The sequence below is a fragment of the Mustelus asterias genome, chromosome 15 (assembly GCF_964213995.1).
Source record: "Mustelus asterias chromosome 15, sMusAst1.hap1.1, whole genome shotgun sequence".
NCBI classification, from domain to species: domain Eukaryota; kingdom Metazoa; phylum Chordata; class Chondrichthyes; order Carcharhiniformes; family Triakidae; genus Mustelus; species Mustelus asterias.
The window spans coordinates 89405369-89424459 of NC_135815.1; the positions used below are offsets into that span (position 1 = coordinate 89405369).

Consider the following 19091-nt stretch of genomic DNA (forward strand, 5'->3'; position numbering starts at 1 on the left):
AGGAAATGTCAAAAAAGTCTTCAGCAGTGGAAACGGGGTCCGGACTGCTCTCTCTCTTTCCGAATAAGTGCATGTTGCCCAACTTGAGAAGCCAACTCTATCAGGAACCTACTAGTGAAGCGAGATCTCATAATAATTGCAACTGTCTACATCTGACCGTATCCAACAAACCAGCTAACCTTGCAGGAGTTGCATGCCTTTTATCAGGAATTGATCAGGGTGGTGCATGTCACCGACTGCACTTGGCCTCGAGGTGGCTCAGGCATTTGGAACACTCTCGAATGAGCTGGCTTTCGTGTGGCTGGAATTTCTCATCAGTGCCAGGCTCCCAAACCTCCCTCAAGAGCCTTGTCACCATAACTTGAACCGTAACTCATCAAAGCCCCAACCCTGTCAAAAACACCTTCAACTGACCCTCTAATAAGGCAAGGCTAGTGTACAGCCTAGGATGGCTCAGCTTGCACGGGGTACATGGGCTTCAGAGATCTTGCAAGTAAGTTTTGCTAAAGTCAGCGTCCAGATGGCAGCTCCAATTGACAGACACATCTCTTGGGTACACAGCAACACCAAAGTGAGCCATTGCCACCACCTCTCAAAGAACAAAATACGATAATCATAAATCTAGTGTTTAGGGTAAAGGTAATATTACTTTTCATCCTCAGTGTAGAAGGATCATCACTGATGTACCAAAGACAAGGTAACATTTGATTATTTTGTGTACTGTCACTTATGTTGTGAAACTGTAAATGTAAAAATTAAAAGGAACTACATTTAACAAAGTGGATCATTAATATTATTCACATTTAGACATAAATTTGTGGCAATGTCCCATATGTTAAATTAAGGATTTTATCTTGTTTCCAGCTAAACAAGCTAACTAGAGCATTTGGACAATCTATTTACCTCAATTTAACTGCCGATTCTGGACTGAATGCACCAATATTTACCGTCACATATCTTGAATACAAAAGCTGAACTCAAGACTTTCAAGAAGAGGACACTGACATGAAGCGCTGCTAGAACACAGGATCAAAGGTCTGTAAACAGGAGAAGCCATGATGTGGAGATGCCGGCGTTGGACTGGGGTAAACACAGTAAGAAGTTTAACAACACCAGGTTAAAGTGGTGTTTAACCTGGTGTTGTTAAACTTCTTACAGGAGAAGCGCCAGGGCCCATAATTTCTCTCCTAGGCCATGATGTTTCTGTGATGGGTGAATACAAGGGGGAGCGGAATGCATCATCAACCCTGGGAATAACATTTTACTTTAAGTTTGCTTTAAAGATTTGGTTTATTTTTGTTTAATTTGTTTTTGTTAGTGGTGTCCCATTCAAATGGGGCAATAAGTTGGTAACGGGTTCATAAAAGACGGTGACACAGTGTTTAGCACTGTTGCCTCACAGCACCAAGGACCTGGGTTCGATTCCCAAATTGGGTGATTCCCTGTATGGAGTCTGCACGTTCTCCCTCTGTCTGCGTGGATTTCCTCCGGGTGCTTTGGTTTCCTCCCACAGTCCAAAAGACGTGCTGGTTAAGTGCATTGGCCGTGCTAAATTCTCCCTCAGTGTACCCGAACAGGCACCAGAGTGTGGTGACTAGGGGATTTTCACAGTAACTTCATTGCAGTGTCAATGTAAGCCTACTTGTGACACTAATAAATAAACTTAAAAACTGTGGTGGTGGGGTTGGGAGGTGTATATTTGAAAAGTCTACCTCCTCATGTAAAAGCCAGTAAAAGTTTGTAAAGATTGGTTCCCTGTTCTATCCTTCACTACCTGGCTTTCTGGGGTATAACAAAGACTAGCTGCCAATTGAATGTGGCAGCCATGCTTTTTTTAAAAATGAAGGTTTGGCCTCAACTTCTTTGCCTCTGGATCCTTATAAAGCTCTGCCAGATATATTTCACAGGTGACAACCTAAAACGATCAAGAGAGTTGACTGATGGTTTGCTTGCCAGGGCAGATAATAATGCCAACTTTGCCACTGACAATGCCAGAATAAGTGGGTACTCAGGTTAGTAGTTCTGAATGGCTTCCTACAGGTGTCCTGACTTCTTGTATTTGACAATTAAGCCACCCCCATACTACCCAAGAATATTCATCAACCACAAGTTCCAGTCCATCAATATGTATGCTACCACAAAAAGATGCTCACACAGGCGTCTGCAAGATTCCTGGATGGTTGCCATGCTTCTGCCTTGCAGTACTCCACGTTCTTTGATGTCTTCACAGCTGAAGCAGACCTACTTGTTGGCTGCTCAGAGTCATGGCATACCCACTCTGAGGAAGCAAACCAATGAGGTCCAGGAGCGATATAATGAAAGTCATTCAAAAACCAGGTCCATCAATAGAAAGCCATTGACGTACTAAGGATGTGTTTCAGGTGTCCTGACAGATCCAGAGGCCCTTGTCTGTACTCACTAGCTAGGATAACCAGAATAACCATGTAGAACACTGCATAACAGCGAGGTTTGGAAATACAGATATAAAAGGCAGAGAGCATAAAGTCTCTTCAAAAGGTTTGGAAGAGGAGTAAACAGAACCTCTGATGGGATCAAAGCAGCAGCAATAGCACATGTTGCTGCACAGATTGAACTCATTATAGCACGTTCCACTTAGCTTCCACCAGTCCACTCATCTTCTCATTAAACCTGTGGTTATTACACTGCTGGGGTTTGGGGATTCCTCTAAATTAGTACCTGCTACAAAGTTGTCTGCACTTACTACATTATCGTGATATTGGCATTCATACAATATCTTATCACATTCTTGAGAAGCGTCCTGAAGTACTTCGATTTCAAGGTGTTAAGATCTAGGTAGAGACCATTAATTAAAAACAAATGCATGTGAAATTCCAGTTATTTTACCATGAAGCCATAAGATTCCACAATTCATAAAGACTTCCTTCCTAGAAATGCAGGAATGAAAATGTACTCAGTACTCTAATCAGGCTGCACAAAAAAAGAATATAACCATAGTTTTGCTGACCAATCAAGGCAACATGACGCAGGATCCTGTTGGCGTTGGCCATAAATGGATGACAATGACTATTCCCAAGTCTTTTTTGTTTCTGCCACTTTGAACTTACATCCACCTCATATGAGACTCCAATCCCAAATTCTGTGCTCTGGGTGAGGAACTGCACAGTTAACTGCATAAAAAGACGTTTGCCAATCTTGGGCCCACTCTCTTAAATTTACCAGATCCATCTGTAATTTGTTTCCTTCTTCAAAGGACTTGACACCACAGACCATTTCATTCATCCATAAATTTAGCAAGCTTGCTGCCTGTGTCCTGTGATTGTTCATAATACACAAAATTAACAGGTGCGGTTGAGCACCAAATACTGCAGACCCTTTTGGGAAGCTGTTGTATTTAACACCTTTGTTACTGCCCTTTAGCCAAACTGCATTCCATCTCAACACAGAACTTAATTTTAGCACAGTCCTTTGTTGCACTATCAAAAGATTTTGGAAATCCAATTACATGACTTCTGAAATTATGTGGAGATGCCGGCGTTGGACTGAGGTGGGCACAGTAAGAAATCTCACAACACCAGGTTAAAGTCCAACAGGTTTATTTGGAACCACAAACTTTTGGAGCGCTTCATCACTCACCTGATGGAGGAGCAGCACTCCGAAAGCTCGTGATTCCAAATAAACCTGTTGGACTTTAACCTGGTGTTGCGAACTTCGTACTATGACTTCTGAAAGATCTATCTGATCTACTGCTCTGACAACTACCACATAAAACTGAACAGGGCTTGTCAAACACAACCTCCACTTTTTCTGAAGTTGCATTGAGTTTTCTATATCAAGCTGGTGCATTCTAAGTGATCATCAATGACATTGCTAATAATGGTTTACAATCATTTCCCTCAACCATTACCATGAGTATCACAGGATAAATTAACACTGGTCCTTTGTATTTTCCCCCACAATAACACCAATTTTAAAAATCGTATATATATTGTATACATATACTTGTGTAAAAGTCAATCTCATGTAAAATGCAACCCCGTGGCTTCTGGCCTATAAATGCATAGCTTTTTATGTACCTCATGTTAAAAACAACCCTACTTTATCAAGGATCAAAGCCCAAAATTTCAAAATCACAGTAAAACCTCTACAATCAAATCAAAACCTCAATTCATTGAAAAAAGTTACACGTAACCATATTTGCATCTCAATTAAGGCAGGAAGAACATAGATCAATTTTGAGTTCTGGGGGAGAAAAAGTGACAGATCAGAGAAGCAAAACTAAACAGTGCACCTAGAAACAGGATATAGAGACCAACTTCCAGAGCAAAGCTTAAGTAAATGAATACCTGGGTCCTCAATTATTGCCTTCAGCCTTCCTGGGAAGGAGAGAGGAAGCGAAGGCCCTGCCAATCAGAGCCTTGTGAATGGTGACTCAGTGCAAGTTGCCTGCACCTAGGCCTCAGTCAAGGGTTGGAAGGGGTCAATGTGACATTTTCCAATGGTATGGCCCTTTCTTTCACTCACACTGTTGACCATGACATGCCATTGCTTCCTCTCCTCGGGGTCAGGAGGTTGTTTAATAAAACTACTGATAGAGAAACATAATTTGGGGGGGGGGGTGGGGGGGAGAGAGAAGAAAGAATAAATGGCTGGTCTGGTTGTCACTCCCCCATTATCTTGTGGATTCTTTTGACAACCATGTTGGGTCTACCAAGTGAATGTGTTTTATTTGAAAGAAAGCCCCTAAAAAACATTATCTGCGTAAAAGTTGACCCTTTAAAACACGTTTACCTAAAAATTGTCTCAAAATTAAACTTTTACATGAGTATATGCTGTAGTTTGTTTTTAAAGCTTTCATAGGATGTGGATGTCAGTGGCTAGGCCAGCATATGGTACCCAGCCTTAATGGCCCTTGAGAAGGTGATTGGAGGTGCCTTTTTGAATGGCTCCAGTCCATGTGATGTAGATACACCTGCAGTACTGGTAGGGAGTTCCAGGATTTTGACCCAGTGAGAGTGAATGACCGGTGATATAGTTCCAAGTTGGGATGGTGTGTGGTTTGGAGGGGAATTTGACTTCTGGTGGGTTTTGTTTACTATGGCAGGAAGGAGAGGACAGGAAAAAAAGTGAAGCTTACGAGACGGAGCCCCTTCAAATCCAACTAAGAGATCTCTGAGGTTCTGCATTGCTTCTTACAAGTTCACATATTCTTGAAACTACTGATTAACAAAATAAATAATTGTTAAAAACAATGAAAACTAAAGTAAATACACAAATGAAATTTCATGAACAGGTCGAACAAAATTCAAAAATATGAGTAAGGGCTACAGGGATTACATTTTTTGGAAGACATTTCTGATTCCCAGTGATGAATATAGAAGTTGTTTAAAGTTTATTTATTAGTGTCACAAGTAGGCTTACACTACAATGTGAAACTCCCCCAGTTGTCGCACTTTGGCACCTGTTCGGGTACACTGAGGGAGAATTTAGCATGGCCAATTCACCTAACCAGCACGTCTTTCAGACTGTGGGAGGAAACCGGAGCACCCGGAGGAAACCCACGCAGACACGGGGAGAATGTGCAGACTCCGCACCCAAGCCGGGAATCAAACCCAGGTCCCTGGCGCTGTGAGGCAGCAGTGCTAACCACTGTGCCACCATGCTGCCCCTAAAACTAGTGTGTTTTACATGTATGTGGAGGAGCATCTGTCACATGCATCAGCATCAAAACACCTGAAAATCTCTGATTTTCTTTCCTCTGTCCTCCAAAAGTTGGGATGACTTGGGTTATTATTCTTGGGGATGTGGAGCACTGTATATTATCTGCATAATGCACAAGATCATTATTCACTTGCAGGCCAAAATCCTTAGAGAAGGATTTGTGAAATGAGTACTAGTTTGTGTGTTAATTCAAATTTCATGACATTAAAAATTTAAAAGTTCATTTATTAGTGTCACAAGTAGGCTTACATTAACACTGCAATGAGGTTACTGTGAAAATCCCCTAGTTGCCACTCTCCGGCGCCTGTTCAGGTACACTGAGGGAGAACTTAGAATGGCCAAAGCATCTAACCAAGACATCTTTCGGACTGTGGGAGGAAACCGGAGCACCCGGAGGAAACCCACGCAGACACGGGGAGAACATGCAAACTCCACACAGAGAGCGACCCAGGCCGGAAATCGAACCTGGGTCCCTGGCGCTGTGAGGCAGCAGTGCTAACCACTGTGCCATCATGCTGCCCACACCATCAACTCAACTGGAGGAAACATATTAGCATATGAAAAATCATATTGTTTAAAAAATGTTGGCATGGTTATAAAAATCAGGAGACATTTTCATTAAAATTATGAAAATATTATCCCAAATTAACTTATTCCCCAAACTCACTTTAACCACACTTTGCAAAAGCATGTACTCGCAATATGAGATCCTCTATCCCTGTCCTTCTACGCACTTCCTGTAGTTGAATGGGCACATAACCTACTGTCCATCATTTACCAACGCTTTGCTTTAGCTGACTGGCCTGCAACTGAAGAAAAGCGACCAATTAAGAGTGATTCAGCTGAATTTGTTTTCCTCTCCTCCTCACCCGATATGTGGATAGGCTCCTGACATTTAGCCCAGCAGTTTATCTCACAGTGTGAATCAAATCGGTCTCTTTCTGTGCCTTGACAATATTTGGTCTATTAAAGCACTGTACTGCTACATTCTGTACTTCTAACATGAACACGGAATAGAATTTACCGAGTCCTTTGCTCTAATGTTTCCCTCTTCAAAGTTTGAATAGATAGGTATGTTTGTAACCAGTGATGTTTGGCACAACTTATTTTTTTCCTTCCCCCCCTCCCCTCCCCCGTGTACTTCTCTATTGAAAAGTTGATGGCAACAAATAAAGGTTCGCTATGCAGGAAATACAACATTAAAAGCACACAGCAAGTAAGAACATGCAAATTTATGACAAGTAGATTATTCAGTTAATAGGAAATGATTATTCATATGGAAACAGTATTTGTGTTCTGGTTCTTCTGTCGAACTGGCTGCAGAATTCAGTGCTTTCTGATGGCCAGTGCCAAATGTTGCACCTGCTTTCCTATGATAATAGTTCAGATGCTTGAGTTCTGTCACTGGGGATCCAACCTCAAGCCTTTGGTTCAGGAACAAAAGCAGGCGCATTCCCTGATGGACCTTGCTCTTGGATGGCAGTGCACAATAAATGCCGCTCAGCAGACTGTGACAGCATGTGGTTGCACTTGTGTCTGCTGTGGGACCTGTAGCGGGAATTTCCAAATGCTATCGTCGCCGCAGCAGCCTCATTCGAATTTATATCTTTATACTGTGCTGAGAAGGAACCACAACATGAAATTTCAAGTGAAATCCAATTAGATCAGATAAATATGGAATGATAACAGATGTTTCAATTTTAATAATTTATATGTAAAACATGCTTTGCCAAAACAGCTGAACAGATTGACAATTTAAAAAGAACTTATGAGTCACAATCTCACTACTAATAATCCAAATGACACGCCACTTCTAAATTTTTTTTTATACACCATGCATTAATGACTAATGTTTTGTATAACAAAATAAAACAAGTGGAAAAAAAACTATTTTAGATATCGCTTAACAGAAAAGGACATAATGCCTTCATTTAAGAGTTGGCTTGATCAGATTTCTGGCAGGAAACTTCACTGAACCATTTTGCTGCTTTCAATACTTAGGTCAAACATATTGTGAGCAGCATATTTCTTTTCCTGAACAACCTCCTATTCTAAGTAGACACATTCGATACAACTCCATTCATTTTAAATCATAACGCACTGCATTAAACAGAACTTAATGTTGAAATAGAGAAAAATCAATGTGGGAACTAGAGCTTTAAGGGTTACTAGCTGACTGAAATATTTCTCCCTGCCCCAAGATACACAGAATTACCATTTTAAAGTTGCAAGTTTTATACTTGTTTAGAAAAATAACCAGTTTTAATTTTTGTCATAAATGCAACTGAATAGGTCAACGAGTGCTTGCACATTATAAATCTGGCAGAAAAGATTTTTTATAACTATGTGTACTTTTAGGTGACCCCAAAATGCAAAAGGTTCAGTATAAAATGGTTGGCTAGACATCAGTGGGATTTGCACCGTACCTGAATTTTGCACTGGAAGACACAATTGTGCACAAGTAGTTATATGATTCAGTTGCAGTATAAATCCCAGTGAATAACCAATTAAAATATGTCCATTATTGAAAGACAAACACACATACATACGTACACAAGCCTGCTAAGCTGCCAATCAAATTTAAACAACTGAAAAAGCAGAAAACCAGCTCAGCTCTTCACAATTCATTAACAAGTAATTTCACTGGGATATGTATATGTGTATGCATGCAACATGAAGCTATATCATCTCCTCGGTACAATGTTACAAAAAAGTATTTAAACTTCACTGCAACAGGTTCCAGGAAGAAAGATATACCTTCTTCAATGTGACTCAATAGCATTGTGGTGCTAATTATTATAATGGATTAGTTGGGATTTGTTTCCTCAACGCTCATTGTATCTGAACAAACAAAATCCTTTCCAAGGCATCTACCTTGTATTATGTTCATTATTATTGCACAGAAACTAAAATAACGAAGATTCAGCATAAAGGAAATAACTTACGCATAGACTTATTTACATTGTGCATTTGAGAACTGCTAGGTAGGTACAACAGTAGAATTTCTTTTACAAGAAAATTATATTGAGTATAGATGTGTAAAATTGATTTGGCTAATGCAAACTTAGATCTGCATCATCCACTTAATATACTTTATAAATGCAACCTTCTGGTGTTATGCTTGATTAAAAACAAAAACAGATTTATATCCCCATAATTTTAACAATGGTAGACACTGTCTTTTTGACCAAATGACTGCAAAGCACACCCTAGGCTAAACAAAGAGCAACGAACCTTTAGGTTGCTGTGGTAACACATCCTCTGACATTGTCCTCCACTCAGCTGGAGTATTCAGTGCTAGTAGGCATTGTGCCTTATCAGATTTCTTCTGCAACCTGCTGGTTGCAGAGTGCAATCTTTTTCCTCCCACCTCTCTCCAATTGAGATGCAAATTAATCTCCTCTGCTGATTAAATTCTCCTTAATCTGACTGTCAAGTGCAGATGTAATCGGAGTTTACAGTTCTAGCAATAATAGCTGTCAGAATGAGGGAGCGTTTTATTCACGCTCAGATTATGAAAAGGGCAAAATATACCGTACATAATTTTAAAAAACCGAACGTTACAAGTAAAGCAACATGTCAAAAACTGCATTATGAGTGTACTGTACAGAGGTTATTTAATTCTCTGTTCTTAAATTCTTCCTTTGGATTTTTTGTAACATAGTCTCTCATATAGTGCATTGCACTGCACAGTCAATAAAGTAGTCGGTAGATGTTTCAGCATATCTCTGGCGTAAGAAATGATTCTTAAGAGTTCCACAACCAAAACAGTATCCTATTAGCCTATTATTCTTTGCATTAACTATTTCAGTTTGATAACACTAATTACCAAGCAACTGAACTTTAATCAAGTCCAGGAATATACAAGAAAAGGTGCCCTCAGTAAAGTGTTAATTTCAGCCAAGTATTTGCTTTCAGTTGTCAATCTCCCCAAGAACACGATTACTGGACAATTTTCCGCTCAGTTCAGGAAACAGAGCATTATCAAATGCAAGCTCTTGGAGTATCAACAAGTAGTTTTTAAAATTATACTAGCAGAGGCACCCAAAATATTTGTGGTGCAATTAGTATCTCTACTGCAACAGTATTTTTTATAATTCCCATCCCATGTCAACCCATTCTCCCATGCCATAACCATCCCATTCTTTCATCCCTCTCATATCATTCCCATTCCATCCCATCCCTCCTTCCTATGCCATCCTCCATTCCATACCTCCCATACTATCCCATTCTCATTGCATACCTCCCACACGACACCATTCCTCACATCTTCTATCCCTCCACCTGATGCCATGCCATCCCTCCCAATCCTTCGAGTCAGGGTAACTTCATTATTGGGCTCCCCATACCTTCTAACCCGCAAAATATTTGTGTTGAAATTAATAACTTCATTGTAGCATCACTTCTTTAAATTCCCATCCCACGTCACTCCATCTTTCCCACATGAACCCATCCCATTTCTTTCATCCTGCTCATATAAGACAATAAGACATAGGAGCAGAATTAGGCCACTCGAGTCTGCTCCACCATTCAATCATGGCTGATATTTTTCTCATGCCCATTCTCCTGCCTTTTCCCCATAACCCCTGACCCCCTTATTAATCAAGAACCTATCTATCTCTGTCTTAAATCACGCCATACCTTCCCTCGCACCCCCATGCCATCCTCCCTCCCTCCAGTTTTGGTGGTGTGCATCATATTTGGTGATGTTGTTCTGTAGCTGTGGGATAGCATTGCGTTAATTAGATATACTACAACCTCTCCAATCTGGAATGCTTAAGAGAAAGTCATTTTCTGGATTACAGAATTACATTAGGATGCCTAACCACAAGTGTATGAACCAGAAAACACTGCAGATACAAACAAACATTATAAAGCAGGAATAAAAAGTGTTTTTCTTACAAAGATGTTTTCACTCCCAAAATGCTGTGCTGAAATGAAGCTCATGACGTCGAAAGAAAGTCTGCTGCAACAATTTCTGGACAACATATGTTTGCTAACAATAAGAGAGGCTACAACGCATTTTACAAATTTCACTGTATGATTTGGAGATTGAATGTACCCAGGCACTGCCCACCAAATAAATAAATGCACCAACTTCTTCAGCTAAACAATCAGAAAAGTGTTCACAGGCAAAAACTGGGGCCGGGGGGGGGAATTCTCCCCAAAAAAGTGTGTCAAATTCGCATAAAAACTGGAGTAAATCACGCTGGTTCTTTCAGCAGGAGTTTCAAAATCAATCTCCCACACTCTGTACACTGCAGAGTACACAAGTGTGAATCGGTACTAAAATCAGTGGGTGGAGCCTATTCCCGCTGGACAGGCCGGCATAGCGGAGATCAGCGCTTGTGCAGTGGCCCCGCACTGCCGGCTTCCTGATCACTGGCCAGCCCCACGACCCCCCACATCGCCGGCCGTGCAACCCCCTCCTCCACGGCATGATCGCTGGCCCCCCAAACATGCCCGGGCCAGTCTCGGCAAACGCACCCCTCCCCCATCTTCTGACCATGCCCGCCCCAGAGCAGGCTGACCACCCTCCCCCCACCCCGTCCACCTTGATGTCCAGCCCTGATTGCTGACCTCCCTCCCTCTGTCACTCAGCCCAAATGCAGAATGGCAGTGGCAGCGGGACCTCCCCCCCCCCACAAAGGAGGTGCCACCCCTCCTTCGCCCCCAGGAGGTGCCCCCCCCGCACCCCCAGGAGGTGCCACCCCCCCCTGCACCCCCAGGAGGTGCCACCCCCCCCACCCACCCCCACAGGCCCACCCCCATTAGGCTCTGCCCCCTTAGCATTGCCCGATGGATAATGCCAAAGTGCAACCTGGGCATTGGCACTTCACCCCTTGAGCTGTGCCGGGGGCCCAGGCTGGCACTGCCATGGTGGCAATGACCAGGGGGCACACTCCTTGGCACCCAACCCTCTGAAGGACGTCCATGGCCTCCCTTTCACTCCAGCAGGGTTGCGCCGCCATCTCCCCGCAAGTGGGGAAGCTATACCAAACCCCACTGAGGTGAAATACTCCTGGCGGGGGCGGGGGAGGCCAACGGGCCTGGAGATTACAGCCCCAGTCCCACTCATGGCATTTAAAACAGATTCAAATTAGGATTAGATTCATTATTCAGCTCGGCGCCAATTTCTGGCCTGGAGCTGATGGCACCAGAAATCCGGCACTCGGAGAATCGCAGAGGGCGTGGCATCCAGCGAGGAGCCCATGAAACAGCCTCCGCTCGAGTCTCCTGGCCCGCTGCACTATGGGAGAATCGCCCCCTGGGTATTTTAGATTTGGTTGCAGTTTCAGTGCATTCATAGGTATATGATATTGTTGAACTCCACAATATATGAATGATACAGACCCTATTGCCATCTCCAAACCATTTCTACTAGTTAATGTATCAACAAACAACACTGGCTGTATTATAACAAATATATAAATGATCAGTAAAAGAGCAATCAAATACAACAATTAAATCTTAATATCTAAGACTTGAATATCCAATAGGATGATGCTCTAATCAGTGTGAGAACAGAGATGCTCAAATTATGAAATAACTTAAGACCAATTTGGTCGGTTGACATAGAATAAAGGATGACTAAGTAGCCACATCAGTGGCAATCATTCCAACAGGAATGTCATTACCTGACAGGCAAAGTGAACCAAGCGAAATAAACAAAGCTTTCCCGAAGACCATACCATATCAGAAGAGAAAGGATACAAACTCTGGTAGAGGGGAATGAATGACTTCACAGCTCGACTGGCATTGATGCCTGTGGCACGGACAAGACTTGGCAGAAGTTTTTCATTCACAATGGCTCCGTCAAAGAGAGGACCAAAAAATGGGACCTGAAACACATTAAGCCCCATTATAGTTAAAGCACTGTACGCAATTAAACATTTATATCAAGGGAATTTAAGTTAATTATTGACTGCAACACAGGTAATATCTAACATTCATCAGACTTGTGTCCTGCACGAGTTGCAAAAGTTAAACACAAAATAGGAAGGGACCAATTGCCTCATCAAGCCAATTCATTCTAAATACGTTACCTATAGGTCACGCTAGAACATGGATAATAATCCTTGAGGAACCTATAACATGTATAACAACAGAGTTTTAAAACATCCACTGTGTGAGACATGCCTAATCTGCTGCACAAACACCTGCTGCTGTTTTTATGAAGGCTAGTTTGTGGCATAATCAATATATTTAAATAGGGCTTTGAACAGGGAAAGGGTGGCAAGCGCTGCCAGGTCCACATTAAGTACCTTTTCCAGTATTCTGAGAGCCAGGGGAAGCAGCAGCATTTTCCTCAGTGTCTTTGTCACCTTTAGCTTCCCCTCTGCCAATGGTAGCCTTTCTCCATCCATACCGCCACCATCACCCTAGATATCCCCTCTTCTCCCACCCTATCGCTGTGCCCAAACTTAGCATTCCATCCCCTGCAACCCACCACTGTGACGCCCAAAAACCTCCCCCATCTCAATACCCGATTAGCAATTCCTTTCCCACCGCCACTCCCAAGAAAGGAATTTAGGAAAGACCGAGTACTTGTTTAACTCCAGACACTAATTGCTAAGTATACCACTGACACACACACACCTGTCGAATCCCCTATCGCTATTGCTCTTCCACTATTCGTCCTCCATCCCTGGTGCCTTCAGTACTCGGGTTTCTGCTGAAGTCTTCCTCATGTTCCCAGAACCTTGACATGTCCCCATGGTTCCGTCAATACAGTGGATGTTTACTTGGGCAGGCGGGCAGCAGGCCCATAATATAAATATCAGTGATAATTTCTTGGCTATAGGAATACATGATCAGGAATAGACCATTCAACTCCTCAACCCTGTTCAGAATGATCTAATTCATTGGTGGATCTCAACCCCATCTGCCTGCCTTGGTTTCATAATCCTCAATCTCTTGCCAACCAAAAATTCCAGTTTTGGAAGTTTAATTTCACTGACCTAGCCTCAACAATTTCTTTGGAGTTGTGGGAGCAGTTCCAGATTTCCATTCTATTTAGAAGAAGAAATCCTTTCTGACATGTTGTACATAAACAAATCAAGGGAAATGAATGGTGCTCCATCATTGATTATATTTAAGTTTGACAAAGACAAAACTTTAGTCTTTCAGGAAAGAGAGGAATTGGGAGTAGAAGGTAGAGAAGAGTTGAAGCCCAAGATCAATCAGGATTCTACTGAATGGCGGAGCAGGCTCAAGGGGCCATATGGTCTACTCTTCCGTTCCTATCTCATGATATCTAAATGGCGTGGCTCTAATTTTTTCTTCTGGATTCCCCCACCAGTAAAAATAATCTCTCCATCTGCCATATCAATTCCTTTAATCACCTTAATCTTCATTGCTCAAGGGAATACAAGCCTGGTCTATGCAAACATCTTTCATAATTTAACTCTTTGCACCCAAGTATCATTTTGGTCAGTGTTATTACCAAGATTAATATATCCTTCCTGATGTGCCCACAACTGAGTGCAGTACTCTAAAGGGCAGCAATCCATTAGCCTTTTCAATTATTTTTTGCGCCCATCCTGTAATGATTTCTTTACTTGAACTCAAGTCTTTTTCCTGGCTTCTTGCTATTTAGAAAATCGTCCACCTTTCTTCAGTGCAAAGTGGAGGACCTCACACTTCTTCGTTTTGAATGCCATCAGTCACCGTTTTTCCCACTCACTTGATCTACCATGCCCTTTTGCAACTTTCTATTCCCATCTCGACTCTGCTACTGTGCCACCTAAATTTGGATATATGGTTCCCTCCTTGTTCCTTCATTCAAGTCCTTTAAAAAGTTGAGCCCCCATGACAGAACACTGCCAGTAGGGCGCACACATCCATTATCTCGGCCCTCTGCCTCAAACCTTCCAACTCATTCCCTACCCACTTCTTTAAGTCCCTTAATAACCCATCCATTGATAATCTTTTATTTACTACATTAGTTACCTCTTCAAGAAAATTCAGCTAGGTTTGTTTGACCTATATTACCCATTACAAATTATTCTAGCCCTTTGTGTTCAGATCACATTTCCCCCCCAAGTGTTCAGCCATTCTACCCCTAAAAATATATTCTAATAAGTTATCCACAACAGATACTAGACTAATAGGCTTATAATTTCTTAATTTATCCTTTTTACATTTCTTAAAATGTAGTGGCTTTGCAATTTTCTAATCCAAGGGGGCAATTCTTGAAATAGGAGAGTTTTGAAAGGTATGACTAGAGCAATAGGATTTCCTTGCCTACTTCTTTTAATAGCCTGGGATGGTACGCATTAGAGCGTGGAGACTTGTCTATCTTTGTTACCTTTAGACTTGACTATTCAAATACATTCTTGGCTGGTCTCCCATGCTTCACCCTTTGTGAACTTGAGGGAATCCAAAACGGTGCTGCCAGTATCCTAACTTGGATCAAGTCCCATTCACTTATCACCCCTGTGATCACTGACCTACAATGACTCCTTGTCAAGCAAGCCATGATTTTACAATTGTCATCCTGGTTTTCAAATCCCTCCATGGCCTCGTTCCTCCCCATCCCTGTAGTCTCCTCCAGCTCCAACTCTCCGAGATGTTGGAGCCCATTAAATTTTGGCCTCCATGGCATTCCCGCTTTTAACTTCTTCACCATTGGCAGTTGTGACTTCAGTGGTCGAGAAACTATACTCTAGAATTCCATCCCCGCACTTCTCCACCTCTCTATCTTGTGAAGGGATTTTCACAGTAACTTCATTGCCGTGTTAATGTAAGCCGACTTGTGGCACTAATAAATAAACTTTAAACTTTTCTTTCTTCAGGACACTCCTTAAAATCTAGCTTTTGATCCGGCTTTTTGTCACCTGACCTAATATCTCCATATGTGGCTTGGTTTCATATTATGTTTTATTATGCTCCTGTGAAACAGCTTGGGACTTTTCATTAAGTTAAAGGTGTTACACTGTAAAAGTTTTGTCTCTTCTTTTTCAGTACCTTTTCTTGCATCCTCCTTTTACTGTACATTTCTTCATAAATCTGCCATTTTATCCTCCTCATTTACAATGAAGTACAAAAGTATTTAGCAAGTCTGCTATTTCAATTACAATATCACTTGCCTTTGTCCTTAATCGGCCCACTTGACACTTTAGATGCACTTTGTCCGAATACACTTGTTAAAAACCTTCATTTTAGTCTAATATACCGTCACAATTTTTCCTAATTTCCTTTTCCATCTCATACTATAGGCAGGATTCTCTGGCCGTTCACACCAACGGGATTTTCCTGTCCCGCTGCAGTGAATGGAGATTTGGGCTTAGTGCCAAATTCTCTGTCCTCTCTGAGGATGGCGGTGGGTGTGAACGGCTGAAGAATTCTGGCCTACATCTTTCGTTTCACTTGACTGTTCTTTGCAATTGAAAGGTTTTTTAAAAATTTATATTATTGCTTGCTGGTTGTTGAAAGTGTTCCATCTTAGTTGGCTGCATTGAAATGCAAGCCTCCCCTCTGGAGTGACTGGAAAGGCTATGGATGCCGCTTGCTTACTGGATCAGAACTTGGAAGGACATACTAGCTTGAATCATACATCCTGGACCTGACTCTGTAAGGAGCTGAACTGCATTTTAGTGCCAATCCAGTTTTAGAAAGTATTTAGTCGGGTCAGCTAAGTAGATTTCGAACAAAGTTGCTTAGAAAGTCCAAATGCTCCTGCCGGTACTCTCAATGTGCCGAGAAGTTTAAGCTGGGAAGGGAACTCTGCAAGTCTGTAAAACTCTCTCCTGGGTGGAAGATTTCCAATCTAATTTGGGCAACATAAACGAGATATTGTCCGATTGTGGAGCGGCTGATTTCAGAATGGTAGTGGCAGTATAAATGCACCCTTAGTCTCACTGGTTTTGAAACAAATAGCGTTGTGTTCATCGCATAATTTTGTATTGTTTTCCTTGATTTTCTTCAATCGCTGCCATATTCCAGCTTGAGTGAACTCTGCGGTTTCAACTGAAAGTTTCCTGGAGTACAAGCGGCAGATGGCATGGTTTACGTAAAGAAAAATAAAATTAAGATAGCAGATAAAGTCATAGAAGTACCTATGCCATTGGAAAAATCTGTTACGTGCATGCATTTTACAACACAAAGGAGGAAGTATAGATTTTCCCGCATGGCATCACTGCCTGATCTGAGTCGGGACTGAGAGAGGAAATAAAGTGAGAAACACATCATTTTCCAAATAGCAACAAATGCTGCAACAGTTGTTTTGTTTGACACAACTAATATAAAACTCCAGTGGAAAAAATATATATGATGTAAAGAGAGGCCACCAACTATTATCAGTGTTTCAAACCACAATTTTTTCCATCTGGGCCTGGACTTACTGAACAATAAATGCCATCTATTATTCTTCTGTTGTGCAATTACTACCGGATGACTGCGACAGTCATTGAATAAGCAGACAAAAGGAATAAAAAAAAATCTCTTGCACCCAGGGAATTCCTCTAATTAGAGTTGGCAGCAAATTTCAACAGGAATTCAGTTTTGTTCAACATCTGCATCTGACAGCTGTCTTTCCAAGCAGCTCTTGTCAGTGTAATTCTGGCAGGTTGTGACCCGAATATCCTGACTGAAGTAAATTTTGATCAAATTAATACGTGTCCAAAATATAACAAATGCAGGCTGCAAGTTTCTATTCTGCATTTTCAACAAAGCAGTTTAGCAGTCGTCTTTGGATTTGTAACATTTGATACACAAGTTCTAAGCAGGTCTCTGAGGTTATTCTCAGACTTCTTTACGAATACATTACCATATCGCATCAACAGAACTACAGTGAGAGAGAATTGAGGGACAACTCCCTCCAGTTGATATCACAGAATGGAACATAACCAACTCTATATATACACACACACCTATCCCCTTCCCTAATACAAGCAACTGCATGCTGTTTTTGTGAAGAGGAGGATTGAACCCAGATTTTGTGTGTCACACAATGGCAATCCTCCCTTCCCACCCAATTGTTGACAGTAATACTGTTCCTGGCCAACTGCGATTTTGAGATAAGCTCATCATTTTACTAATGTACACGAGCACGGAATGTAGAAAATAATGGAATATTTAAAAAAAGTCAAATTTTGAATCAAATCTGAAAAATCACTCAATAAATAACATAACTGATTATTTAAAAATAAACTTTGCAAGGTGTGTGACAAAAATAGAAGCTATCTCAAGCACTGAATATTGTAAATATTCTCAGAAATACAGATTTTTTTCCCTCCAATAGATTGTTATCTGAGCAGCAACAACGTGCAGTTGCTGTGTTTTGGTCTTGTTTTTGTAAGAAGAACTGAAAAGGCAGGTGTATTAGTGATAACTCATATGGAAGTTTAGACACAAATTTGACATCAGAATTTTATTTACAAATCTGGCATTAATGGCCAAATAGGACAGTGGAAGTGTTAAACTGGTCACCAAACGGGTGAGAATTAATTTCACTTGACTAATGAAAGCTAGATGGAACTGTGTCCCGGGGAACCCATGGTATGTCCCTAGTGATATCTTCAGTGCATTGAGCCTGTAAAACATTTTTGGTCCTATTCTGTGGCAGCTTTTGCTGTCATTGTTTTTAGTAACCTCCATACATCTGTGACGCGTGGACACTATTTGTATTGACAGACTTTCTATTCTTCTTGAGTAAGGCTTTGAGGAAGGATTGTGTTGCAGTTCATGATAATTGCATCACTTAATTAATGAAGACAAAAAAAATGTGCAAATCAGTGCATGGTTGCCAAGCACCGAAAGAGGACAAAAAAAGGCAGACGTTTGCAACAAAAGTGAAAGCTATTTGATCAGAAAACTCTATGATATTAACATGCTCAATTTTAAAAAGACATTTCAGTTTAACATTTGTCCACGCATCATGCCTTATGTGTCAACAAACATTAGTTATACAAATAAGCAGCATGCCTGAAAGCTTGTTCACAACTATGTTTGTTTCCATGGATTCTGTAACCTGATAGAGGAAATCATTTGATTAAGAAATGCAATTTAAATGGCAAAGTCCACAAGAACCACAATATGTATAATTCCTAACCAGTCTTTTCCTTTCAGCATGGTGCCAATCCGGAATAAATTTCAGCACTTGGGCAGTAAAGATGCTTGTGAAAAATGACTACGAATGAAGTTGGTCTTTTTTAGGAGAATACAAAGGCACATTTTGTTTCCAGTCTGTTCATGTCATGATGTCCCCAATACCCGAGTTCAGGTCTTACTTTGAGTAACCCAATGAAGAAAGAAAATATCTTTCTCACAGAAGCAAGGTTTTTAAGTTGGTCATATTAGATTCTTGAAGCCTTGTTTATTTAGTAAAGCCGATTTAAAGAGGCATTGTTGAGGACAGAATGTTATTTGGCTACTTTGGAAATGGGCTT

General features: G+C 41.3%; 1 protein-coding gene across 7 annotated transcripts in view; it reads right to left on the reverse strand.

The window, feature by feature from the left end:
- Nucleotides 1-19091, reverse strand: part of ralgapa2 (Ral GTPase activating protein catalytic subunit alpha 2) — a 487945-nt gene that overhangs the window by 147770 nt on the left and 321084 nt on the right. For all 7 annotated transcript variants that reach the window (XM_078230304.1, XM_078230302.1, XM_078230299.1 and 4 more), the window contains one exon: nt 12415-12542. In XM_078230304.1, the coding sequence (XP_078086430.1) occupies nt 12415-12542 (128 nt within the window). The remainder of the gene's footprint in view (nt 1-12414; nt 12543-19091) is intronic.